The sequence below is a fragment of the Aotus nancymaae genome, unplaced genomic scaffold (assembly GCF_030222135.1).
Source record: "Aotus nancymaae isolate 86718 unplaced genomic scaffold, 86718_ANA_hifiasm-v0.15.2.pri h1tg000076l, whole genome shotgun sequence".
Taxonomy (NCBI): Eukaryota; Metazoa; Chordata; class Mammalia; order Primates; family Aotidae; genus Aotus; species Aotus nancymaae.
In genome coordinates, this window is record NW_026988491.1 from 5,619,946 (window position 1) to 5,647,813 (window position 27,868).

The 27,868-nt window shown below is 46.4% G+C and overlaps 1 protein-coding gene and 1 pseudogene across 3 annotated transcripts in view; both read left to right on the plus strand.

Moving 5' to 3' along the window:
- The window catches only part of OSBP2 (oxysterol binding protein 2), a 199,717-nt gene that overhangs the window by 66,209 nt on the left and 105,640 nt on the right, over positions 1 to 27,868 (plus strand). The window contains exon 1 of one of the 3 annotated variants that reach the window (XM_064367902.1): positions 21,392 to 21,462. The exons of the other annotated variants lie outside the window; for them this stretch is intronic. Within the exon in view, the coding sequence (XP_064223972.1) occupies positions 21,450 to 21,462 (13 nt within the window). The 5' untranslated portion in view covers positions 21,392 to 21,449. Of the gene's footprint in view, positions 1 to 21,391; positions 21,463 to 27,868 lie in introns of those variants that run through there. 3 annotated transcript variants of the gene reach the window in all.
- LOC105730276 (GTP-binding nuclear protein Ran-like) lies at positions 681 to 1,316 on the plus strand (annotated as a pseudogene).

A 27,868-nucleotide genomic window follows, 5' to 3' on the forward strand; every position in this document is an offset into this window, starting at 1 on the left:
ATGGTGGCTCACGTCTGTAATCCCAGCACTTTGGGAGGCCGAGGTGGGCGGATCATGAGGTCAGGAGTTCAAGACCAGCCTGACCAATATGGTGAAACCCCATCTCTACTAAAAGTACAAAAATTAGCCAAGTGTGGTGGCACGCGCCTGTAACCCCAGCTACTTGGGAGGCCGAGGTGGGCGGATCATGAGGTCAGGAGTTCAAGACCAGCCTGACCAATATGGTGAACCCCCATCTCTACTAAAAGTACAAAAATTAGCCAAGTGTGGTGGCACGCGCCTGTAACCCCAGCTACTTGGGAGGCTGAGGCAGGAGAATCACCTGAACCTGGGAGGCAGAGGTTGCAGTGAGCCAAAATCACACCACTGCACACTCTAGCCCTGGGCGACAGAGCGAGACTCCATCTCCAAAAAAAAAAAATTGTTGTCGTTATACAAAATAAACAGAAGTAAACAGAAGACTCTCAGGAGCCAGCACATTCCTGTCACCCAGATGCCACAGTTACCAGCTCATGGCCAGTCTTATCTCTATGCCCCCAAATTCTTCCTCTATCTATATCATTCTGAAGCCCATTGCACAGGTCGTAGCATCCCATTTGTTAACATGTCTGGATGTATCTTTAAAAGATCAGAATTCCGAGTTGGACGGGTATAGGGATGCTTCTGGAAGGAATGCCGTGATGGCTGTGCAGGGAGAGCCCCAGATCCAGTTCAGACTTGTATTGGTTGGTGATGGTGGTACTGGAAAAAAATCCGTGAGACATCATTTGACTGGTGAATTTGAGAAGTATGTAGCCAGCTTGGGTGCTGAGGTTCATCCCCTAGTGTTCCACACCAGCAGAGGACTGACTATTAAGTTCAATGTACGGACACAGCCACCAGGGGGAATTTGGTGGACTGAGAGATGGCGATTATATGCAGGCCCAGTGTGCCCTCATAATGTTTGGTGTGACATCGAGAGCTACTTACAAGAATGTGCCTACCTGGCATGGAGATCTGTGTGAGAACATCCCCGTCATATTATGTGGCAACAAAGTGGACATTAAGGACAGGAAAGTGAAGGCAAAATCCATTGTCTTCCACCGAAAGAAGAATCTTCAGTACTATTACACTTCTGCCAAAAGTAACTGCACCTTTGAAAAGCCCTTCCTCTGGCTTGCTGGGAAGCTCACTGGAGACCCTAGCTTGGATTTGTTGCCATGCCTGCTCTTGCCCCACCGGAGGTTGTCATGGGCCCAGCTTTGGCAGCGCAGGATGAGCACGACTTAGAGGTTGCTCAGACAACTGCTCTCCCGGATGAGGACGATGACCTGTGAGAAGGAAGCTGGAGCCCAGCGTCAGACGTCTAGTTTGATAGGCAGCTGTCCTGTGACGTCAGCGGTGCAGCGTGTGTGCCTCATTGTTATCTAGCGAAGCATCACATGTGCTTCATCTGTGGGCTGCTGAAGGAGATGAGTGGGCTTCAGAGTGAACGTGGCAGTTTAAAAAATACCTTCCTTGTTTGGACCTGCATATTTAGCTGTTTAGGAGCGCAGTTGATTCCTGGAGTTTCAAACATGAGACTGCTACAGTCACATCACAACCTTCGGTGGTGAAATCTTCTTGGTTACTAATCATTCCCATATTTTTCGTTTAGAATCAGAATAAAGTTGTATTTCTTTCTTTCTTTTTTTTTTTTTTTAAAGATGGGGTTTCACCATGTTGGCCAGGCTGGTCTTGAACTCTTCACCTCAGGTGATCCACCCACCTCGGCCTCCCAAGTGCTGGGATTACAGGCGTGAGCCACTGTGCCCGGCCAATAAAGTTGCATTTCAAATATCTAAAATATAAATAAATAAAATATCAGAATTCCTTTTTTTTTTTTTTAAGATGGTGTTTCACCATGTTGGTCAGGCTGGTCTTGAACTCCCGAGCTCAGGTGATCCGCCCGCCTTGGCCTCCAAAGTGCTGGGATTACAGGCATGAGCCAGCACACCCAGCCTGCATTCCCTTTTCTACTTCCGCAAACTCTGTAAGACAGGGTGAGCACTGACTCATTTAAATAAACTTAATTCCAACCCACCATTAATTTGTTAGATGTGATCATCGTACTTTGGTTATGTTAAAAAAAAAAAACAAAAAACGAGGCTGGGTGTGGTGGCTCATGCCTGTAATCCAAGCACTTTGGAGGCCAAGGCGGGTGGATCACCTGAGGTCGGGAGTTCAAGACCAGCCTAACCAACACAGTGAAACTCCATCACTACTGAAAATACAAAAAAAAATTAGCTGGGTGTGGTGGCACGCACTTGTAATCCCAGCTACTCAGGAGGCTGAGGCAGGAGAATTGCTTGAATCTGGAAGGTGGAGGTTGCTGTGAGCCAAGATTGCGCTATTGCACTCCAGCCTGGGTGACAGAGCAAGACTCCATCTCAAAAAAGGAAAAAAAGAAAAAGGAAAGGGAATGCAGAGGGCTGAGAAAGGGGCTGCGCATGTGCTTCCAGCAGCCAAGCTGGGCTCTGTTTAGTTCGGAGAAACCAAAGAGAGGTTAACAGCTCTCAGCTGGGAGAGGATCTGGGCCCTTCTCGAGGAAGGAGGGCTGGGCGTGGGCAGGATGTGGTCTTCTGACTCTTGCCTCAGCAGGGGCCCTGCAGTGTAAAGGCCAAGGGGCGTGGGTTGGGGAGTTGCTAATGGGAGCACAGTCAGTTCCCAGGTATCCACATTAGGAGAAGGAAGAGCCACTAGAAAGCAACATAGGAAAATGATGGTCTTGTTCTTCAGGAGGTGTGAACAATTTGGATTTAGTCATGACCTGTGACCCACACAGATGACTGTGGCTTACCCTTGAGAGACCTGTATAAATCAGTGCTAACTGAAAGAGGTTCAGGGTAAATGGGTCACCTGTGAGTTTGAATGCACGTGCAGAGCTCAGAGGAGATTGATGTTCCGTTCTCAGAGAAACTGAGTTGGATTTTCACACTGAGGGTGACAGCGTTTGTTCTGAGCGCCTCCTTAGGGGACTTCAGCCTGCCAGCCAAGCTGAGGAGCCAGCGCAGAAGTGGCCACCTTCTTTCAGTAGAAAAGTAGGCCTTATGAAATATGCCTCTGGGGGTGGGGGTTCTTCTTATGAAGAGGTCAGAGCATAACAAAAGTGGTTGTCTATAGTTTAGAACATTCTTGCAACTGGGCACGGTGGCTCAGGCCTGTAATCCCAGCGCTTTGGGAGGCCAAGGCAGGTGGATCACTTGAGGTCAGGAGTTCAAGACCAGCCTGACCAACATGGTGAAACCCCGTCTCTACTAAAAATACAAAAATTAGTTGGGCGTAGTGTCATGTGCCTGTAGTCCCAGCTACTCAGGAGGCTGAGGTGGGAGAATCGCTTGAACCCGGGAGGCGGAGGTTGCAGTGAGTGGAGATCAAGTTCGTGCTATTGCACTCCAGCCTGGGGGACAAGCATGAAACTCCATCTCAAAAAAACAAAAACAAAAACATTCTTGCCATTAAGGTACTTTAAGCATCATTTTCCTGCCAGGGCAATTACCTTGATTTCTAATTGTTTTCTTTGTAACTAGAGGGCATAATAGTACTTTCCTTTGTAATTATCAGACTGGAGAAGTTCAGTCTTTGTTGCTAACCTTCACGTGGATCTGTAGGCATGAGAACCAGACTCTGATGCAGGCAAGGCTGTCAACTCAGGATGTCACTAATTCCAGAGGCGGAGGATCCCGAGGGCCAGCCCAGATGCCTGACCTAAACCTGAGGCTGGCAGGACTGTGACATTTCCCTGGGTACCCCCTGCATTTCACTTGAACAGTTTGGAAAGGTCGAGGCTGAGTATTCTGCGCTGTGGAACTGGAAGTCTGGGCTCTGAGGGGACCTCTCGGTCAGTTTGCTGAATCACAGAACCATGCCTGGTGGTATGAACAAGTATGGCTTAGTAAAACGGACACAAAATTTGGGATCCTGGCTTTGCTCTTGAGTCACTGTGTGACTTTGGACAAGGCCCTCCACCTCTCTGAGCTACAATTTCTTTGCCCATCACAGGGATGAGTAAAGTCTGCATCATGAGATGGTTGTGAAGGTAAATAACAACAATAATATTTTTAAAATTAGGCTGGGTACAGTGGCTCACACTTGTATTCCCAGCACCTTGGGAGGCTAAGGTGGGTGGATCACCTGAGGTCAGGAGAAAGACCAGCCTAGCCGACAGGGCAAAACCCTGTCTCTACTAAGAATACAAAAATTAGCTGGGTGTCATGCAGGTCTGTAGTCCCAGGTACTCGGGAGGTTGAGGCAGGAGAATCACTTGAACTCGGGAAGCAGAGGTTGTGTGAGCGGAGATTGTGCCACTGCATTCCAGCCTGGGCAACAGAGCGAGACTCCATCTCAAAAAAAAAAAAATTAAATTAAATAATACATGAAAGTCTAGGTGAGAGGGAAGCACATGGAGCAGCTTCCAAATGCCAGTCGTCATCACTACCATTCCAGGCTCTTCAGCTCAGGTCCTTACTTGACAATAGATCTGTGTGTGATGGTCTCATACGTGTGGGGTGTCTTCTACCTACACTGGATACACCTTCACGGACAGTGATATGGTTTGGCTGTGTCCCACCCTAATCTCACCTTGAATTGTAATAATCCCCATGTATCGAGGGCGGGGCCAGGTGGAGATAATTGAATCATGGGGTGGTTTCCCCCATACTGTTCTCATGGTAGTAAATAAGTCTCACAAGATCTGATGGTTTATAAAGGGGAGTTCCCCTGCTCATGCTATCTTGCCTGCCACCATGTAAGATGTGACTTTGTTCCTCTTTCACCTTCCACCATGATTTTTTTTTTCTTTTTGAGTTGGGGTCACTCTCTGTTGTCCAGGCTGGAGTGCAGTGGTGAGATCTCGGCTCGCTGCAACCTCCGCCTCCCAGGTCGAGCAATTCTTATGCCTCAACCTCCCAAGTAGCCGGGATTTCAGGCAGGTGTCACCATGCCTGCCTAACTTTTGTATTTTTAGTAGAAACGGGGTTTCACCATGTTGGCCAGGCTGGTCTCAAACTCCTGACCTCAAGTGATCTGCCTGCCTCGGCCTCCCAAAGTGCTGGGATTACTGGCGTGAGCCACTGTGCTGCTGGCAGCCTTCCACCGTGATTGTGAGGTCTCTCCAGCCATGTGGAACTGTGAAACCATTAAACCTCTTGGCTTTAGAAATTACCCGGTCTCGGGTATGTCCTTATTAGCAGCATGAGAATAGACTAATACAGACAGGGATCTGTTTTACTAATTCGTTTTTTAAAAATTATTTTTTCATGGTTTTCTATCCAGGGTCAATTGGTGGCAGGGAAGAAAACCCCGGTGAGACTGGCTGAAGCACAAGTGGGGGCTATGCTCAGGGTGCAGGAAGTGGAGCGTCTGGGGGAGGGGTGCGTTTGCAGCTGCTCTCTCTGACAACCCCACTGCTGGTTCTCTCCTGGTGTCCCCTCTGTAGCCTGGCTTCTTTGTTCCTCCATAATTTTGTTCTGGAGGTGGGCCTGGCCTGCCCTGGCTGTGCCTGGCCTTGTGGCTGCCACCTCTGGCTCTAGCTTCAAATTCTTGAATGAGAGGCTCTGGTGCAGCTCAGAGCAGGTTCCCTGCCCTGGCCCAATCTGGCATGATCAGAGCAGGGCAAGGTCATGCCTGCGGAGCCACCAAAGTGTGTGTTACAAGGAAGCCTTAAATCCTGTCCCCATTGCTGGATCTTCCTGAGACTTGGTCTCTTCCAAGGAACCTTCGGTGACCACCTCTAGTTCCCTCCCATCAGCAGGGAACAAGCCTGCCCCTCACCTGTATCCAGCCCAGGCCAAGGAACCATGGTGGGCTCAGAACCTCCTCTGGAGGGAGGCCAGGCTGACAGACAGACATGACAACCACAGATTGTGGAAGAGAAACCTCGGAAGACAAGACAAGTTGCTGAAGGCACAGGCAGGAATCATGGAAGCTTCCAGAGGCTCTGGAGGGGCAGGCTGGGGTGTTGGGGAGGCCTGGGGAGCACAGGAAGAGCTGAGTTTAGTGGAGGCTGGCTCTCAGCAGCACAACGGCAGCCCCTGTCCACATATGGCACACCTGAACACAGTGGCACCAGCAGCCCAAGGTGTCCATGTGGTTCCAGAGCCTCGGGCTGGTGTGAGCTACTGTACTCCTCTATAGAGGCCACCCGCCAGTGGGGGCGCCAACGGGTGGGCTCCAGGCTGGCTTCCTCTGTTAGCGTGGCTTGCTTCCCTTGTTCTGTGGCCAGTGGTCTCTGGTGAAGGATGCCTGTTTGCAACATGAGTTCCACTGCAGATGATTTGAAAACCACTGGTCCAGAGCTTCCACCTGAATCAGGATTGGCTGTAGAAACTCAGGCTGAGCCTGAAGGTGGGAAGGGCTCAGGCTTGGGCTCAGGCTATGGCAAGAGGCAAGACCTGGTGTTTCATTATCTCCCTGTTCTCCACGGCTTGGGGCCAGTTCTCCTTCCACAGAAAGGACAGAGGCTGTGCTCATCCACAGGCCTCAATGCCTAGACACAGAAGGAACATCCTGCCCTCCAGATGTTTGGTGTGCCCAGGGCCATAGCTCAGTAAGCTGCCTTAGTCCAAGTGAGAACCGAGAAGGGGACAGGGGGCCATCAGGCATCCGCAAGCCGGAGAACCAGGCCAGAGACAAGCCCTGGGGGCAGGTTGTGGTCTGACCTTGCAGGCTGGAATTGGCGATTCGCCGTGACCTCAGGCACTGGCCCCTAGAGAGCCTGGGATGGAGCCTGCAAGCTGGGACTCCCATAGGTGAGCTCTGGTTTTAGTGACTGAGTGGTGGGTTTTCCTCCCCCCACAGCAGCCACCTTACATTTTTCTTTGGAAGACAGTCAGAATCACTTGACTGCTCCGAAATGCAGTAGCCTCTCCTGAGGAACAAGGGTTTTCATTTTAATTAGACTCTTGAGTCTCGGTACCTTGCCCGCCATGGAAGACCTGCAGCCGCAGATGAGCCCATCTTTCCTTGTCTCTGTTAAGCACAGAAGCAGGGAGACCAGGCTGGCCCGTGGGAGGTCTTGTCATGAGTGAGGCAGTTAGGTGTCATGGAGAACTCCTGGCCACAGAGATGCTTCGCTAGCTCAGCCGGAGGTGTCACCTTCAGGGCCTGGCCACAGAAGCCCTCAAGTCCTACCCGTCCTGGGAGCAGCCCTGCTGGCTCTGGGCGAGCCTGGGACTGGTTAGGCCTGGCTTTGAGGCCACTCTGAGGTCTGGGTTTCCCTCTCCTCAGCTGAGTGATGTCCTCTGTGGCCTCTGCCTCTCTTGGCCTCAGCACCTCCACTGTTAGCCGGCACGAGCCCCGTTTACTATGAGGTGTCACAACACATCACACGGGGAACAGCTACTGCTGTTAAATGCTTTTTTTTTTTTTTTTTTTTGAGACAGAGTCTCACTCTGTTGCCCAGGCTGGAGTGCAGTGGCATAATCTCGGCTCACTACAACCTCTACCTCCCGAGTTCAAGCGATTCTCCTGCCTCAGCCTCCTGAGTTGCTGGGATTACAGGCCACCTGCCACCCCGCCCAGCTAATTTTTGTATTTATGTTTTTATTTACTTATTTATGTATTTATTTATTTATTTTTGAGATGGAGTCTCTTATTGCCCAGGCTGGAGTGCAGTGGCATAATCTTGGCTCACTGCAACCTCCACCTCCTGGGTTCAAGTTATTCTCCTGCCTCAGCCTGCCAAGTAGCTGGGATTCAGGCATCCACCACACCCAGCTAATTTTTTTTTTTTTTTTTTTTTTTGTATTTCACCATGTTGTCCAGGCTGGTCTTGAACTTCTGACCTCAAGTGATCCACCCGCCTCAGCCTCCCAAAGTGAGCCACCACGCCCAGCCTGTTAAATGAATTCTTATCCAGGACACCCTCCTGACTCCCCAGCCCAGGTCTGCCTCCCATGTAGTGGAAAGAGTGCTATACGACTCCTTCATAGCACTCACCCGAGGTGCGCTGATTGTTCACCTGTACACTTATCTGTTTAATGTTTGACTTCCCTGATGATCCATAGCAAGAGAAGCGTGGGGATTGTGACAACTGGCTGGCCACTGAATGCCCAGCGCCTAGCACCTTGCTTGTCTCGGAGTAGACATGCTTGAATTATTTGTTGCAGGAATGGGGTAGGGAAGGAGGGAGAGAGAGATTCCATAAATGATTGAGCGTGAGAAGTGGGCACTCGTGCACTGGCCAGACACAGTGGTCACTTAGGTCCACAGGCTCTGGGTGTAGAGCCTCTGGGCCACTTGGATAAGCAGTCTCGGGGTCCTCACAGAGCCAGCTTGGAAGAGCAAGTCCTTCCAAAGGATATCACCGAGTGTGGGAAGCCATGAGGGACTTCAAGGTGACTCCAGAGAGCTAAGCTAGAGAGGCACCCCGGCAGGGGCAGTGGAGTCCTTAGCAAGGGGCAGTCAGTGGCAGTCACCATATTTAGCTCTCCAGCCACTGCCATTTGTGTGAAGTACAGTGGGGGCCAGGGATGCTTGGCTGTCGTGCTAACACAGGTGTCTGAGTTTTTACCTATGCAAGATCAACGCTTAATGGTCTTCATCTCCCAAGTGGAGGTCCAGTGTCATGAGTGGGCAGGACAGTCCTGAACACCCATGAGAGGTGGCTCATAAGAGAGAGAGGCCAAGGCTTGGACTCCCCAGTGGGGCTGGGTGCTTCCTTGGCTGCTTAGCTGTGATACCTGGGCAAGCCCACCAGCTCCTCCAAGCTCTAGCTGCCTTGTATCTAAAATAGGGACAGTTCCAACCCTAGCCTACCTGACATCTGCTGTGAGGACAGATGAGTGTGTGCTGGAAAGGAGTGCCTAGGATCACCATTGGGGTTGTTGTCATTTACAGGAGTAGCCAAAGATAAAGCTGGGCCCTTCTCAGCTCCTCTGTGAGGCGACGGTCCTTGTGGAGGGCATTGTCATTGGAGTGCGTGCCCAGGCACCAAGCCAGCCAGGTGGTTTGTGTTAGGAACGTGCCACTACCTAGGGCCCTTCAGTCAGAATGCTGGGAGCAAAAGGCGTGTCCCTAAACATTTCTGCCTTTTAAGAAAACTGCCTTATGTTTTGTAAAAATATTCAATGGAAAAAGAAAAGCACAGACCGTGCAAATCTCAAATCTACTAACCCAGCAGTAATGACTGTTAAACCTTTACTCAAAGTATTCCAGACAATCTGGATATAGAATTTTATAGCAGTGGGAGGATCCCAATATTTGGTTTTATAACTGACTCATTAAACTTGACAATAGGTTATGGACATTCCATGCCAATGAGTATACATCGGTGGCACCACTTTTGATTAAAAAATCAATTTTATTGTGTATGCTTAGGGCATTCAATAAATAATAAAATGGTTACCAAACAGTGAGGAACTATGTGAGATGATAGCATCACTTTTTATAGTATTTTATTATGGAAAGCGTCTGACATTTCTATGCATGTAAATCCACACATACATGGTCTCAGTTCTCATCACTTAGCTTTCAGTGATTTCAGTTGTGGCCAATCTTATTTCATCTCAGCCCTTACTATTTCCCCCCCGTTAATTACTATTTTAATATTGTGGTAAATACATATGACATTGAATTTACCATTAAAGGCATTTAGTACATTCGCAGTGTTGCACAGCCATCACCTCTCCCTAGCTCCAGAACATTTTCATCACTCCGAAGGAAACCCTGCACCCATTAAGCAGGGCCTCCCCATTTTCTCTCTCTCAGCCCCTGGCAACCATTAATCTGCTTTCCCCGCTATTATTTTACAGCAAACCCCATCTGCGCACATTTCACTGTGTATCTCTGAAAAACAAGGAGTCTTTTAAAAACGTAAATTCGGCCAGGCGCAGTGGCTCACACCTGTAATCTCAGCACTTTGGGAGGTCGAGGCAGGCGGATCACTTGAGGTCAGGAGTTCAAGACCAGCCTGGCCAACATGGTGATACCCCATCTCTACTAAAAAAAAAAAAAAAAAACTTAGCTGGTCCTGGTGGCAAGCACCTATAATCCCAGCTATTTGGGAGGCTGAGGCAGGAGAATTGCTTGAACCTGGGAGGCAGAGGTTGCAGCGAGCCGAGATTGCACCACTACACTCCAGCCTGGGTGAAAGAGCGAGACTCTGTCTCAAAAAACAAAAAATGAAATGAACAAACAAACCCCACAAATTCAAGACCACGATCCTATCTGAAATCACAATTCTTTTTTTTTTTTTTTTTTTTTTTAAGACAGTCTCGCTCTTGTCACCCAGGCTGGAGTGCAATGGCATGATCTCAGCTCACTGCAACCTCCCTCTACCTCCCGGGTTCAAGCAATTCTCCTGCCCCAGACTCCTGAATAGGTGGGATTACAGGTACCCACCACCACACCTGGCTAATTTTTGTGCTTTTAGAGACAGGGTTTCACCATGTTGACCAGGCTGGTCTTGAACTCCTGATCTTAGGTGATCTGCCTGCCTCGGTCTCCCAAAGTGCTGGGATTACAGGTGTGAGCCACCACACCCGGCCTGACATCACAATTCTTTAGTATCATTATTCAAATGCCACAGTATAAATGTCAGTGTTTTCAATTTTTAATTTTTGTGGGAGCATATAGGTGTATATGTTTATGGGATAGGTAAGATGTTTTTTGAAGGGAGGTTGTTTTTTTTCTGAGACAGAGTCTTGCTCCATTGCCCAGGCTGGAGTGCAGTGGTGCCATCTCAGCTTATTGCAACTTGCTATAAGTGATTCTCATACCTCAGTGTCCTGAGCAGCTGGGACTACAGGCATGCACCACCACACCTGGCTAATTTTTGTATTTTTAATAGAGATGGGGTTTCGCCATGTTGGCCAGGCTGGTCTTGAACTCCTGGCCTCAAGTGATCTTCCCACTTCAGCCTCCCAAAGTGCTAGGATTACAGGCATGAGCCACTATGCCCAGCCTCATTTTTCTTTTTCTTTTCTTTCTTTCTTTCTTTTTTTTTTTTCTTGAGACACAGTCTCACTCTGTCACCCAGACTGGAGTGCAGTGGTATGTTCTCAGCTTACTGCAACCTCTACCTCCTGTGCTCAAGCAATCCTCCCACCTCAGCCTCCCAAAGCTGGGACCACAGGTGCATGTCACCATGCCTGTCTAATTTTCATATTTTTAGTAGAGATGGGATTTCACCATGTTGCCCAAGCTGGTCTCCAACTCCTGAGGTCAAGCGATCTGCCCGCCTCTGTCTCCCAACATGCTGATATTTTAAGCATGAACTACTGCACCTGGCCTAATAAATGTCATTGTTAATGATCCATGACATTTCATTAAATAGATATAGCTGACTTTACTGAAATGTTTTTGAAACTGTTTGCCAGTTTATTCAGTTGCATTCTAGTTGTTGGCAGTATTTCTCTATTATCAACAGAAGGTACTGGGACAAGCATTTCTGTGCTCACGTTTTTTTTTCCTTTTTTTCCCCCCTATTGGTGTGGTTATTCCCTAAGGGTAAATTCTTAGAAAATGGATGAGTGGGTCAAGTGCATGCTTCACATTTTGATACTGTTGCTGAGTTATCCTCCATCAATGTTGTTCCAGTTTACACTCCCCTTGGCGTAAAATGCATGGCTTATTTAAGGAAAGATACTTCCTGGAAATATTCATGTGTTAATCCTTTGACCTGCCTCAAGTAAAAGTATCACTACTGCCCAAGACCATGGGAACCCATCTCTTGCATCAGTGTGACCCGGATATGAGACATGGAGTTAAAGGAGACCATTTTGGAGCTTTAAGATTTGACTGCCCCACTGGATTTCAGACATGCATAGGGCTTGTAGCCTCTTTGTTTTGGCCAATTTCTCCAATTTGGAATGGCTGTATTTACCCAATGCCTGTACCCCCATTGTATCTAGAAAGGAACTAACTTGCTTTGGATTTTACAGGCTCATAAGCAGAAGGGACTTACCTTGTCTCAGATGAGACTTTGGACTGTGGACCTTTGAGTTAATGCTGAAATGAATTAAGACTTTGGGGAACTGTTGGGAAGGCGTGATTGGTTTTGAAATGTGAAGGCATGAGATTTGGGAGGGGCCGGGGAGGAATGTTAGGGTTTGGCTGTGTCCCCACCTACAGCTCACCTTGAATTCCCATGCATTGTGGGAGGGACCAGGTAGGAGGTGGTTGAATTATGGGGGTGGGTCTTTCCCGTGCTGTTCTTGCGATAGTAAGTCTCACAAGATCTGATGGTTTTTAAAAAGGGGAGTTTCCCTGCACAAGCTCTGTTCTCTTGTCTGCTGCTATGTGAAACGTGCCTTTTACCTTCCGCCATGATTGTGAGGTCTCCCCAGCCATGTGGAGCTGTAAGTCCATTGAACTGCTTTCTTTCTTTCTTTTTTTTTTTTTTTTTTTTGAGACGGAGTTTCGCTCTTGTTACCCAGGCTGGAGTGCAATGGCGCGATCTCGGCTCACCGCAACCTCCGCTCACTGCAACCTCCGCCTCCTGAGTTCAGGCAATTCTCCTGTCTCAGCTGCCTGAGTAGCTGGGATTACAGGCGTGCACCAGCAGGCTTGGCTAAATTTTTTTTTTATTTTTAGTAGAAATGGGGTTTTACCATGTAGGCCAGGCTGGTCTCAAACTCCTGACCTCAGGTAATCCGCCCACCTTGGCCTCCCCAAGTGTTGGGATTACAGGCCTGAGCTACCTCGCCTAGCCTTCCTTATTGTTCTTTAATTTTTTTTAACGTATTGGAGTTTTCTCTCCATGTAAATTTCAGAATCAGCATAAGTTGTATTAAAAACACTTCTTTGGGATTTTGTTTAGTATTACATTTTAACTGTAGATTAATTTTTCCTCTGTAACCAATGTAATGTGTAGACTGTGTTTTGGAGCAAAGAGTGCCTTGCACACATTAATTTCTGGCTGGGTGTGGTGGCTCAGGCCTGTAATCCCAGCACTTTGGGAGGCCGAGGCAGGTGGACCACCTGAATTCAGGAGTTTGAGACCAGCCTGGCCAACACGGTGAAACTCCATCTCTACTAAAAATATGAAAATAAATTTGCTGGGCATGGTGGCCGATGCCTGTAATCCCAGCTACTCAGGAGGCTGAGGCAAGATAATCACTTGAATCCGAGAGGTGGAGGTTGCAGTGAGCCGAGATCGAGCCATTACGCTCCAGTGTGGTTGACAGAGTGAGACTGTCTCAAAAATAAAAAGCTTTAACTTTCTGATTTAGAAAACTTGCTTTCTTGCTAAATTTTATAGAGGTTAGTGACATGGTTTGGCTCTGTATCCTCACCCAAATCTCATCTCAAATTGTAATCCCCACATATTGAGGGAGGGACCTGGTGGGAGGTGATTGGATCATGGGGCAGATTTCCCCCTTGCTGTTCTAGTGATAGTGAATGAGTTCTCGTGAGATCTGGTTGTTTGATAAGTGTCCGGTGCTTCCACGTGCTCCTGCTCTCTCTCTTCTGCTGCCTTGTAAAGAAGGTGCTTGTTTCTCTTTTGCTTTCCATGATGATTTTAAGTTTCCTGAGGCCCCCCAGCAATGCAGACTGTGAGTCAGTTAAAGCTTTTTTCTTAATAAATTACCCAGTCTCAGGTAGTATCTTTATAGCAGTATGAAAATGGACTAATACAGTTAGTATATATGTGTGTGTTTTTTTGTTTTTGTTTTTGTTTTTTTCAGATGAAGTCTTGCTCTGTCCCCCAGGCTGGAGTGCATTGGCACAATCTTGGCCCACTGCAACCTCCACCTTCCAGATTCAAGCAATTCTCCTGTCTCAACCTCAAGTATCTGGGATTACAGGTGTGCACCACCATGCCCCACTAATTTTTTGTTATTTTTAGTAGAGACAGAGTTTCACCATGTTGGACAGGCTGATCTCGAACTCCTGACCTCAAGTGATCCACCCACCTCAGCCTCCCAAAGTGCTAGGATTTCAGATGTGAGCCACTGTGCCCAGCCTCGGTTAGTATATTTTAAGTTGGTTAATATTTACAATAAATATTGACCACACATCTCTCTGTGCCAGACAGTGCTAGGAGGTGAGGAGTCATGGAAAACAAAATCAATGACCCCTGCCGGAAGTACCACGGCCTATTGTGGGGAGACAGATGAACCAATAAAAATCCTGATGCAGTGGGCCCGATGCTTCACCCTGGTGAAAGACACACATGGAGAGGCACCCGGCCCAGTTTTGAGGGTTGGGGAAGGCTGCCTAGAGGTGGGATTTTGTAAGCTGAGATCTAAAGGGTGAAGAGGAATTCACTTGTTGAGATAGGAGGAGTACAGTTTGAAAATAAGCCTCAGAGGTTGGGGAGACCCTGACTGTTAAGAGAGCTGAAGACACCTCAGTTGTGGCAGGAGCAGAGGTGGTGGTGGGGTGGGATGGAGTTGCCCCAAGATGAAGCTGGAGAGACTAACAGGGCAAAGCATTCATCAGGAAAGGTCTTACCAGTCAGATTCTCCACTGGTGTTAGTTCATTCTCACGCTGCTAATAAAGACATACCCGAGACTGAGTAACTTACAAAGGAAAGGGGTTTAATAGACTCACAGTTCAGCGTGGCTAGGGAGGCCACAGGAAACTTACAGTCATGGCAGAAGGGGAAGCAAACACATTCTTCTTAACACGGTTGCAGGAAGGAGAAGAATGAGAGCTAAGAGAAGGGGACGGCACCTTATAAAACAGATCTCATCAGAACTTACTATCACAAGAATAGCATGGGGACGGGGTGGACAGTGTGGCTCACGCCTGTAATCCCAACACTTTGGGAAGCTGATGCAGGTGGATCATTTGGGGTCAGGAGTTCGAGACCAGCATGGGCAACATGGTGAAACCCCATCTAAACTAAAAATACAAAAATTAGCCAGGCGTGGTGGTGCATGCCTGTAATCCCAGCTACTTGGGAGGCTGACGCATGAAAATCACTTGAACCCAGGAGGTGGAGGTTTCAGTGATCTGAGATCAAGCCACTGCACTCCAGCCTGGGCAACAGAATGATATTCTGTCTCAAAAAAAAAAAAAAAAAAAAAAAGAATGGAATGGGGGAACTGCCCCTATGATTCACTTACCTTCCACCAGGTCCCTCCCACAACGGGGATTATGGAATTACAATTGAAGATGAGATTTGGGTGGGCACACAAAGCTATACCATATCACCACTGGCTCCTGAGCGTCAAAAGAACCTTGTCAGGTTGTTAGCTGGAGCCTGATACCCTCAGAGCAAAGCAGGACAGTGGCTGAGGGGCCCATGGGTCCTGGTGACAGATGGCAGTGTCGGAGGGTCTTGACAGTGGGGAAAGAAAGAGGCATGGAGATTGAGAGCACTTCAGTGGTCAGAGCCAAGCTCCATGTCTGGGCCTAACTGAACGGGACTGGGGTCTCAACCATGTCATTTACCAGCCATGTGACCTGGAACAAACAACCTCCCCCATCTTCGGTTCCTTTATTTGAAAAGTAGGGCTGTTGTGAGGATGTATGAAGTGTCAGCACCATGCCTGGCCCATATGGTCTCAGTACAAGTGACAGCCATGGTGATGGTGGGGACAGTTTGATCAGCTGCAAAGTGTCTTCTGCTGAGTAGGAAAGGGGTTTAATAGACTTTCCTACTCAGAGGATGGGAGTGCTACCATCTCCTTTTATATACAGTTTCTCCTAGTGCCAAGTTAATTATTCTGCAATTGCTGCCAAAGCCCTGGACACAGAATCCTACCCAGTTCCCATGGAAGATTTTCCTCCAAGGGGAATCCAGCAGTAGAGAGAGCCCAGCCCTTTGCAACATGGGAAGATTTCATTCAGAGCCCTCAATCAAACAGCCAGAAGGAACTCTGGGGTATCTGACAGACCAGCCAAGGCCTCTCACATGATTTAATCTGACAGATACAAAGAGGAGCATAAAGTGATTTTGCTGTGGCCCAGACATGCAGAGCCCCGACAATTACATGTCTCCTTTCAGGAACAATTAGATTATCACTGTAGCGCCAGCATAATGAGACTCTAATGCCAAGAAAACTGTGTTCATTAATAAGTTGTACATGCTGACTTTTAAGTCAGGGTATCTTTGGGGGTAAACAATTTATTTTATCTATTTATTTATTTAGAGATGGAGTCTCGCTCTGTCACCCAGGCTGGAGTGCAGTGGCACCATCTTGACTCACTGTAACCTCCGCCTCCCTGGTTCAAGTGATTCTCCTGCCTCAGCCTCCTGAGTAGCTGGGATTACAAGCGCCTGCCGCTACACCCGGCTAATTTTTGTATTTTCAGTAGAGACAGGGTTTCAGCATGTTAGCCAGACTGGTCTTGAACTCCTGACCTCAAGTGATCTGCTCATTTTGGCCTCCCAAAGTGCTGGGATTACAGGCGTGAGCCACCATGCCCGGTCAAACAATTTACTTTTAATAGCTTTGGACAAATCTCCGTGTGATGACATGAAAGGGCAAAAAAAAAAAAAATTACTTGGCATTAGCGCATTTGTAGTATGCCTGGAGAGTCGGGTGGCCACCTCAGAGACCATGTCCCTTCAGGAACAGATGAATAGGAAATGTTTGCTCCTGGTGCTGAGTGGTGGAAGTTTTGTTGCACCCTCTTGGAAGAACTTCAGTGCTCAAAGAAGGCTCTCTGAGGCTTCACTGTGTTATCTCTGAGATGCATCCTAGAGGTTGTAGGAGGGAGGCTCTGGGAAGAATTCCAACCTTGACAAGAGGGAGGGGGCCTGAATCTGGCAAGCAAGTGGGGGCCACATTCTCTGGGCATTCAGAAGGCAGGATTTCGTGGGCAATGAAATCCGCCTGCTTTTACAAGTGGGCTCCAGTCTGCTTTCTCTCCGCATGTGAAATTTTCCACCATTTCCAGGAGGCTGTAGCTAACACAAGTGAATGAGTGGTTTCCTCAGCATTAACCCCATCAACTCAGACACTTGCAAAATAGAAGTTAACTTACAGAGCATATAAAAATCAGAAAAAGATTGGAAGAACCTAAGGACAGCCCAGCACAGCTGTGTACGGATCACCCCATGGAACAAGCATTTGTTTAGGCTGTCAAGGCTGTTGGAGGACCCTACGGGGGAAGGAAATGGTTTAGCTGGAGACAGTTTGGGTGCACACTTTCCAGAAGGCAGCACCAGTGGCCCGAAGGTGGACAGACTTCAGTGCTAGCCGCAAGAGCACAGGCAGAGTGAAATGTTCTCTAGGAAGAAGGGTCTGCCCTTGAGATTCTTTCTCTGTAACAGCTTTGCCTCTTCCACCAGTAAAAACTTTGTTCCCATTTTAGGTCACAGTTTTTTTGTTTGTTTGTTTGTTTTTGAGACAGAGTGGAGTCTCACTCTGTCACCAGGCTGGAGTGCAGTAGAGTGATCTCAGCTCACTGCAGCCTCCGCCTCCTGGGTTCAAGCAATTCTCCCGCCTTAGCCTCCCAAGTAGCTGGGACTACAGGCACGTGCCAGCACTCCCAGCTAATTTTTGTATTTTTAGTAGAGATGGGATTTCACCATGTTGGCCAGGGTGGTCTCGATTGCTTGACCTTGTGATCTGCCCGCCTCAGCCTCCCAAAGTGCTGGGATTACAGGTGTCAACCACCACACCTGGCCTAGATCATAGTTTAATTTTATTTTGTGTCATGTTCATTGAGGGTAAGAGGAATGTGAATCTCGGTGAAAATGTGTCTCTTGTGTACCTCTCTATATGTACATGACAATGGCTATCATCTGAAAGAAGTGATGTGCAAGGGGAGAGGGTGACCCCATCTCCATGCTGGGCCGAAGAAGGAGGACGCAGCCCCTGGGCTCAGCAGATGTGTTTTGCTGGAGTGGCCCATTGGGTGTGGGTGCCTTGGGCTGGAGGTGATGTGGATGACACCCAGGGCTTATTCTTTGTGCCCTCTCAAGCTTCACCCTTGGCCCTGGTCTGCAGGGATTCCTGGGTTCAGGAAGGACTTTGACTCTGCAGCCGCACGAAAATACATGGCACTGCTGCTGACCCAGTTTTTACGGGGAGACAAAGAGAGGGGAAAGCAGAAAAAAGATTTGACGACTTGAAACTGCATCAGCCAATTTGTAGAGGTTTTGGCCACTCTTCTAGTTTCCATGCACATGATCCGTGATGGATTTGGAGGAGCACGGGAAAGAGGACAAAGCCAGAGGCTCCTCATTAGTCTTGGGAATTCAAGGAGACTTCACTGTGGTGGCTGCATTTGGAGACAGCGCGTGTGCGCAAGCACGTGTGTTTGCTCCAGGCGGTTTCTACTGCGGCTTGCTCGTGTGTCTATAGCTCCCAGAAAGTTTTTCAGCAAGACTCTAAGCTGGAAGCAAAAGCAACCGTGAAGAGATATGTCAAAATGCACTTAAAAAAAAGAGGGAGCATACTTTATAGGTTAAAGGAAATTTTTTTGAGATGTGGTAATTTGCTAAGAATCCACTGACAAATGTGGTTAAGGGTCATTTCAAGACCAATAAGATTTTGGATCAACAGTTTAAAAATCCGTTAAGGGATGTTTCTTCCCTGGTCTCTGTGTTTGCTTCATCGAATCGCGTGGTTGCCCTGAAGGGGAAATAGGATTCATTTGTTGGTTTTTAAATTCCATTGCTTGGAAGGACTTTGACAGTCAAGGCCAATGTCATTCCTGTTTCAGACTTTTTCTTTTTCTTTCTGTTTTTTCTTTTTTGAGACATAGTTTCTCTCTTGTCTTGTCTCCCAGGCTAGAGTGCAATGGCATGATCTTGGCTCACTACAACTTCCGCCTCCCGGGTTCAAGCGATTCTTCTGCCTCAGCGTCCCAAGTAGCTGGGATTACAGATGCCCACCACCACACCTGGCTAATTTTGTATTTTTAGTAGAGATGGGGATTTCACCATGTTGGCCAGGCTGGTCTTGAACTCCTGACCTCATGTGATCCTGTGATCCACCCGCCTTGGCCTCCCACAGTGCTGGGATTACAGGTGTGAGCCACCACACCCAGCCAACACTTCTCTTCTCTTTTTCAAGCTGCAGGAACTTACGTATTGGGGATTTTTTTTTTTTTTTTTTTTTTTTTTTTTTTTTTTTTTTTGAGGCAAAGTCTGGCTCTGTCGTCCAGGCTGGAGTGCAGTGGTGTGATCTTGGCTTACTGCAGTCTCCACCTCCCAGGTTCATGCAATTCTCGAGCCTCAGCTTCCTGAGTAGCTGGGATTACAGGCCTATGCCACCAAGCCTGGCTAATTTTTGTATTTTTAGTAGAGACATGGTTTCATCATGTTGGCCAGGCTGGTCTCACACTCCTGACCTCAAGTGATCTGCCCGCCTCGGCCTCCCAAAGTGCTGGAATTGCAGGTGTGAGCCACTGTGCCCGGCCCATATTGGGGAATTCTAAATACAATCAGTCCTGTCTCTTTAATGCATCCGTGCCACAGCTTTGTGGAATACATTGTCAGTCATAGTTTTGCTTTGTGGATAGAGAAAAATGAATTTTTGAATGGAAGAGTGCCTTAGCCAGGGAGAGCAGCAAGGCAGGAAGATCACCATCCTCTCCCAGGGCCAGGCCAAGGCCAGTGGGGATTTCAGGATCCTTTATAATAGATGGTTTGATTGAGAACCCACCTAGCCTCTTAGCCTGCCCCCACATCAATGGGTATATAGATTAGTATCACTCAATGGGTATGTAGATAAATATTACCAAAATATATAGAGTCAGAGAGATGTCATTTAAAAAATCATAATCAAAACAGGAAAAACAAAGTATTTAGGAACCGCATACGGAAGTTTCAATCAGGCCAGGTGAGATGGCTCATGCCTGTAATCCCAGCACTTTGGGAGGCTGGAGTGGGTAGATCACTTGAGGCCAGGAGTTCAAGACCAGCCTGGCCAACATGGTGAAACCCCATCTCTACTAAAAATATGAAAAATTAGCCCAGTGTGGTTTCACATGCTGTAATCCCAGCTACACAGGAGGCTGAGGCAGGAAAATTGCTTGAACTTGGGAGGCGGAGGTTGCAGTGAACCCGGAGATGGAGGTTATAGTGAGCCACAATTGCACCACTGCACTCTAGCCTGGCAACACAGCAAGACTCTGTCTCAAAAAAAAATGAAAAAGAAGTTTGCATGATAAGAAATAGTTTATGAATACAAGTATTTTTTCCATCCACCATCTGCAGTATTGTTTACACAAGAAACCGAGGTTATAAACCTTCCTGTAAATGCTTCCTGCAGACATCTACTTGCAAGCCCACGGGTAAAAAGTTTGCATTTATACTTTTTAATGAATAGTCTCTTTAGGGTTTAATTAGTCATTGTGTCTATGCATGAATGATTCATAATCTGGTTTTGCCACCAGCATATGGCAGTTAAAGTCAGATGAATAAAAATAATATTCTCGAGCAAAATGAACTGTACTCTCTGGCCAGTTATCATTGGTTGGCAACATGTTTTATAGAGATAAAAGTTGATTGGCAGCTGTTACAAGTTTTGGTTTGTCTTGTCTCTTGGGGAGAAAGTGAACCCTATGAAAAGCACAAACCTCGGGTCTTCCACACCAGCACTGTGAGGGCCACAGTCTCTAATATTCCCCAGGCAGCCTAACACTGGGGAGGTTCTCTAAGCTCATGTGAGTAACGTTAATAATCACTACCATGTATGCCTACTGTGTGCCTGGCATGTTTACATAGTGAGACCTGGTCTCTAAAAAAATATGTTTTAATAATTTTAAAAATAAATAAAATTCTTTCATTCTCTCCTTCTCTATTCAACTTTATTTGTAGCTTTTTTAATGAAGGAGATAATAATATGAATCTTTGACATATTATAATCTACTTTAAATTATTAATTTGCTACTTCCTAAACTATTTAAGAAGCTAACAACAGTTAAATATTTTCCAGGAGGCTTAGGTGGGAGGATCACCTAAGCCTGGGAGGTGGAAGTTGCAGTGAGTTGAGATTGTATCACTGCACTCCAGCCTGGGGGACAAAGTGAGACCGTCTCAAAAAAAGAAAAAATTCCCCTTACTTTTTGTATTATTGTTGTTTTATATATTACTCATCACATATGCATTCCACAAAGCATTATACTTGTTGTTTTAAACAATCAATATTTATATAACTACTTTTTTTATTGTATATATAACTATCTTTTTTTCTTTTTTTTTTTTTTTGTTGCTGTTGTTTGTTTTTGTTTTTTGTTTTGTTTTGTTTTTGTTTTGTTTTTAGACAGAGTCTCACTCTGTCACCCAGGCTGGAGTGCAGTGGCACAATCTCCACTCACTGCAACCTCCACCTCCCAGGTTCAAGCAATTCTCCTGACTTAGCCTCCCAAGTAGCTGGGACTACAGGTACACATCACTGCACCCAGCCAATGTTTTAAATTTTTTTGTAGAGATGAGATGTCATCATCTTGCCCGGGCTGGTCTCGAACTCCTGAGCTCAAGTGATCCTCCTGCCTAAGCCTCCCAAAGTGCTGGAATTACAGATGTGAGCCACTGGAACTGACCTAAGATTTTCTATCTTTGATCTTCAGGGCTTTGACTATGATGCGTGTAGGTAAGGTTTTGTTTTGTTTCTCCTTCTTGGGGCTCATTGAGCTTCTTGAATCTGTGGGTTAATGTCTTTCACCAGATTTGGGAAAATTCACCATTATTTCATCTACAACTGCTTCTGAACCTTTTCTCTCTTCTCTTTTCCTCTTGCGGGACACAAATTACACTTACATTAGACTTTTTGACCCACATGTCTTTATGCACTCCTCTATCTTTTCCATTCTTTTTAATTTCTAGATATTTTTTATTGACCAGTTTTTGAGTTTACTAAACCTGCTTTCAGCCTTATCCATTCTGTTGTTAAACCTATTCAGTGCATTCTTAACTTCAGATATATTTTTAAATCTTGGAATATCTATTTGATTATTTGTATAGATTTCCAATTCTGTTGAAATGCTCCATTTATTCATCCATTTTCTCATCTTTCCTTTTTTAAAAAACTTATTCATCGTAGTTATTTTCACATTGGCTCCTTACCAATCAAGCTGCTTTGAACACCCTAGATATGCCAAGTGGTTTTTCTCACTGGTTCTTGACATTTCAGCCATCTGTATTTTTGAAAGTTTACATTTCTCTTCCGTAGTATTTTCTCTGGTTGCCCTAACTGCCATGGGCTTTATGCAGGGAGAGCATTGACTTTTTGAGAACTTCCCAGGGTCTATGAGGGCAGTCACACCAGGCCCCGGCTTTACGTGCACATAGCTGCTTGGTGACTGCTGAGGGAAATGCTGATCTCCTGGCCTGGATCCACCTCACTGAGGGCCCCTTGGACACAGGATAGTAACCAGAGTTGAATGTGTTTTTCCTATTTTTACTCCTTATGAATCCAAGTTTTAGAACATTCTAAACATACATGTATAAAAAATTTTTTTTAAATAAACATACATGTATTTATAAGGGAAATAACTTTGATATTAAACTCAACTACTCTATGTTATTTTAAATTCTCTTCTATTCTTAGTTAATGTATGTACTTTAGGTAAGAATCATCAGGTTAAATTTTTTTCTTTTTTAATACCGAACTTCTGTTTGTTAAAATTTTTTTATTTTTATTTTTATTTATTTGTTTGTTTTTGAGACAGAGTCTTGCTCTGTCAACCAGGCTGGAGTGCAGTGATGCAATCTCAGCTCACTACAACCTCAACTACCTGGTTTCAAGCGATTCTCATGTCTCAGCCTCATGAATAACTGAGATTACAGGTGCATGCCACCATGCCGACTAATTTTTATATTTTTAGTAGAGACAGGGGTTTCACCATGTTGACCAGGTTGGTCTCGAACTCCTGACCTCAAGTGATCCACTCACCTCAGCCTCCCAAAGTGCTGGGATTACAGGCGTGACCCACTGTAGCAGGCCAAAATTAGTTTTTATTGTAGCAAAATACACCTATCATAACATTTACCATATTAACCACTTTTTAAGTGTAATGTTCAGTAGTGTTAAGTGTATTAGTGTTGTAGTGCATCTGTGACCATCAGTGATCTACCTGTCCATCTCCAGAACTCCTTTCATTTTGCAAAACTCTTGACCCATGAAACAATAACGCCCCCATTCCCCACTCCCTTTAGCCCCTGGCACCCACCATTCTACTTTGTGTCTGTTTGGATTGGACTATTCTAGGTACCTGTTTGGATTGGACTATTCTAGGTACCTGTTTGGATTGGACTATTCTAGGTACCTGTTTGGATTGGACTATTCTAGGTACCTGATGTAAGTGGAATCATATGATATTTGTCTTTCTGTGACTGACCTATTTCCCTTAGCATAATGTCTTCCAGGTTTTTTCATGCTGTAGCATGTGATAGGATTTCTTTCCTTTTTAAGACTAACCAATATTCCATTGCATGGATAGACCACATTTTGTGTCTTTCATGTTTTAGCTATTGTGAACAACGTTGCTATGTTTATTGATTGATTGATTGATTGATTGAGACAGCTTCTCACTTTGTTACCCAAGCTAGAGTGCCGTGGTGCGAATCTCAGCTCAATGCAACCTCCACCTCCCGGGTTCAAGTGGTTCTCCTGCCTCAGCCTCCCGAGGAGCTGGGACTACAGGCATGCGCCACCATGCCCAGCTAATTTCTGTATTTTTAGTAGAGACAGAGTTTCACCATGTTGGCCAGGATGGTCTCTATCTCTTGACCTCATGATCTGCCAGCCTCGGCCTCCCAAAGTGCTGGGATTACAGGTGTGAGCCACTGCACCTGGTTTGTTTTTTTTTATTATTATCATTATTTTGAGACAGAGCCTCGTCCTGTCACCCAGGCTGGAGTGCATTTGTACTATCTCAGCTCACTGCAACCTCTGCCTCCTGGATTCAAGCGATTCTCCTGCCTCAGCCTCCTGCGTAGCTGGGATTAGAGGTGCCTGCCACCACGCCCAGCTAATTTTTTGTATTTTCATTAGAGACAGGATTTCACCATGTTGGTCAGGCTGGTCTCAAACCCTTGACCCTATGATCCGCCCACCTTGGCCTCCCAAAGTGCTGAGATTACAGGTGTAAGCCACTGCACCTGGCCCTATTTATTTATTTTTAATTAATTAATTAATTTTTTTTTTTTGAGACAGAGTCTCACCCAGGCTGGACTGCAGTGACACAATCAAGGCTTACCGTAGCCTCAGCCTCCTGGGTTCAGGTGATCCTCCCGCCGCAGCCTCCTGAGTAACTAGGACTACAGGCGTCTGCCACCATGCCTGACTAATTTTTGTATTTTTTTGTAGAGATGGGGTTTTGCCATGTTACCCAGGCTGGTGTCAAACTCCTGGGCTCAAGCAATCTACTCACCTTGGTCTCCCAAAGTGCTAGGATTACAGGTGTGAACCACCATGCCCAGCCAATGCTGCTATGAATATTGGTGTACACATATCTCTTTGAGACCCTAGTATATGTCCAGAAGTGGAATTGCTGGGTCATAATGATAATCCTATTTTTTTTTTTTAATTTTTTATTTGAAACGGAGTCTTGCTCTGTTACCCAGCCTGGAGTGCAGTAGTGCAAATCTCGGCCCACTGCAACCTCCACCTCCCAGCTTCAGGCGATTCTTCTGCCTCAGCCTCCTGAGTAGCTGGGACTACAGGCATGCACCACCATGCCCGGCTAATTTTTGTATCTTTTTTTCTTTAAGTAGAGACGGGGTTTCACCAGTTGGACAGGCTGGTCTTGAACTCCTGACCTCGTGATCCACCCACCTTGGCCTCCCAAAGTGCTGGGATTACAGGCGTGAGCCACCATGCCCGGCCGATAATCCTATTTTTAATATTTTGAGGAACCTCTATACTATTTTTCACAGCAGCTGCTGCACCATTTCATATTCCCACCAACGCTGAGTTTCAAATTCTCCGCATCCTTGCCAGCACTTGTTATTTTCAGTTTTTTTTATGGTAGCCAATCTAATGGGTGTAAGGTGGTATCTCACTGTGCTTTTAATTTGCATTTTCCTAATGATTCATGAAGCCAAGCATCTTTTCATGTACATATTGGGCATTTGAGCATCGTCTTTCAAAAAATGTCTACTCAAGTCCTTTGTCCATTTTTGAATCGGGTTGGGTTTTTTGTTGTTGTTAAATTTTAGGAGTTCTGTATTCTGAATATTAATCCCCTATCGTACATATGATTTGCAGATATTATCTCACCTTCTGTGGATCGTTTCTTTTACTTGGTTGATAATGTCCTTTGAGGCATAAATTTTTTTATTTTCACAAAGTCCATTTTGTCTATTTTTGTTGTTGTTGTCTGTGCCTTTGGTGTCATATCCAAATCTTTGCCAATTCCAATGTTGTGAAGCTTTTGCACTAAGGTTTTGCTCATAACAGTTTTATAGTTTTAGCTCTTACATTTCAGACTTTGGTCCATTTGAGTTAATTTTTGTATATGGTGTTAGGTAAGGGTTTGACTTCATTCTTTAGTATGTGGATACACACTTTTCACAGCACCATTTGTTGAAAAGACTATTCTTTCCCTATTGAATTGTCTTGGCACACTTGTCAGAAATCATTTGATCGTCTGGGCATGGTGGCTCACGCCTGTAATCCCAGCACTTTGGAAGGCCGAGGCGGGTGGATCACTTGAGGTCAGGAGTTCAAGACCAGCCTGGCCAACATGGTGAAACCTTGTCTCTACTAAAAAATATATAAATTAGCTGGGCGTGGTGGCACACATCTGTAGTCCTAGCTCCTTGAGAGGCTAAGGTGGGACAATCACTTGAACCCAGGAGGCAGAGGTTGCAGTGAGTTGAGATCATGCCACTGCACTCAAACCTAGGTGACAGAGTGAGATTCTGTCTCAAAAAAAAAAAAATCATTTGATCCTATATGCAAGGGTTTATTTATTTATTTACTTATTTATTTATTTTTGAGACAGGGTCTCACTGTGTCGCACAAGCTGGAATGCAGTGGCACAATCTCAGCTCACTGCAGCCTCTGCCTCCCAGGTTCAACCCATCCTCCTGCCTCAGCCTCCCGAGTACCTGGGACTACAGGCATGTGCCACCACACCCAGCTGATTTTTGTATTTTTAGTTGAGACAGGCTCTCACCATGTTAGACAAGCTTGTCTTGAAGAACCCTTAGCCCCGAGTGATCCGCCCACCTTGGCATCCCAAAGTACTGGGATTACAGGCGCCTGCGCCCGGCCTGCAATGGTTTATTTTTGAATTGCCGTTAGAGTTTTAGGACTGAAGGATACTGCGGGAAGTAGTTAGTCCAGTGTCTTCTTATTACAGATGAGGAAACTGAGGCCCAAAGACAAAGGACAACTTGCCCTGGGTTTCATAGTGACAGCTGAAAGTACATCCTAGGGCTGACTCCACATCTGATGCTTTTAAAAGCTAGTTGTTAGTTTGCTTTGCTGTTAAAATAGTGTTATGTCAGTTACTGTTTTGATAGAAGTGGCAAATGCATTTTTCATTCTGCCGAAGATATATGTGGCATCCTCTTCACTATGCCTGTGGACCAGTCAGTCACTGGCAGCACCTGTGTTTTGAAGCATTACAATGGTGAGAATAGGCCACCTGTTTGGTGGGTTTCTATTTGCCCTCACATTTAGTTTGCAGTTTGAAAGGGTCCTTAATATAACTATGTAATAACCTACTACAGAACGCCTTCCCAGTGTCCATTTGTCTTTATTGGCTACGGCAAGGAACCCTCATCTTTGAATTTGCCAGCAACCAGAGCCTCTTTCGGTCATGGCTACCAGTAAGACAGACCTAGGCTAGGCTGCTGTCCCAAAGGTTGTCTTGGCAGAGGCTGGGCTGGGGGTGGGAATAGGGGTAGCAGGGAATATGAATTAGACAAAATTCCAAAGTGGATTTAAAATTATGCCATTCTTGGTATTTCCTGGGCTGGGTTTGCTCATTCAAGAGCTATTAAGCCCCTCTCAGTGGTACTGTGGACACTTTGCTGGGAGCTGACAAGCCCCTCACAAAACCAGAAGGCAAGAACTCTTAAGGATTTTCTGGAGGAGGTTAAGAGAGGAGGCAGGGACCCAGGGAAGAGGCTGCCATGCAGGACCAGGGAAAGAGGAGGAGGGGTTGGTTCCTGGCCTCCAGAAGTGTCAGAAGGTAATGGTAAGCCAAGGAGGCACTGATGGAACCTGGGGCGGGCTGGTTGTGAGGGAGGAGGAAGGGATGGGGCATGGACATGCTTCTATCTCCAGAGAACACCTGAGACAGCAAAGCATAGCTGGGCTGGGAGGGTGAATGGGGGATTTGCTTTAGATTTGACAGCAACATTGGTGATACAGGTGGCATTCCAGGTAAGTTGGGGGTGATTTACTAGTTGTCAACTGCAATGGCAGACACAGTCTGCCTGCCAGAAGGAGCATGTGTAGTGGCAAGGACAAAGAGCAGGGCCAGAGCGGTGGGGCAGAAGGTAGAAGACAGCCTGGGGCAGAAGTGCCTTCCAGCCTTTGTGTGTGAGAATTAGTGGCACATGTTCCAATTATTTGGCTTTTCCAGAATCCAGAAAATAATGGGGTAACTGGCACTGGGTACAGTGGCTCATGCCTGTAATCCCAGCACTTTGGGAGGCCAAGGAGGGTGGATCACGAGGTCAGGAGATCAAGACCATCCTGGCTAACGTGGTGAAACCCCGTCTCTACTAAAAATACAAAAAAATAAGCTAGGCATGGTGGCAGTTGCCTGTAGTCCCAGCTACTCAAGCAGCTGAGGCAGGAGAGTTGCTTGAACCCTGGAGGCAGAGGTTGAGCTGAGATCACACCACTGCACTCCAGCCTGGGCAACAGAGTGAGACTCTGTCTCAAAAAAAAAAATGGGGTAACTGAACTGAGATTTAAAATCTTGCTCTGTGACTTGAGTTGTTTGTGTTGGTTCCAAACCCTAAATCTTTTGGCGTCTTCAATTTTTGGGCATGTCAGTGGAAATTCTAAACTTTGTGTTAATGGTGTGTGTGTC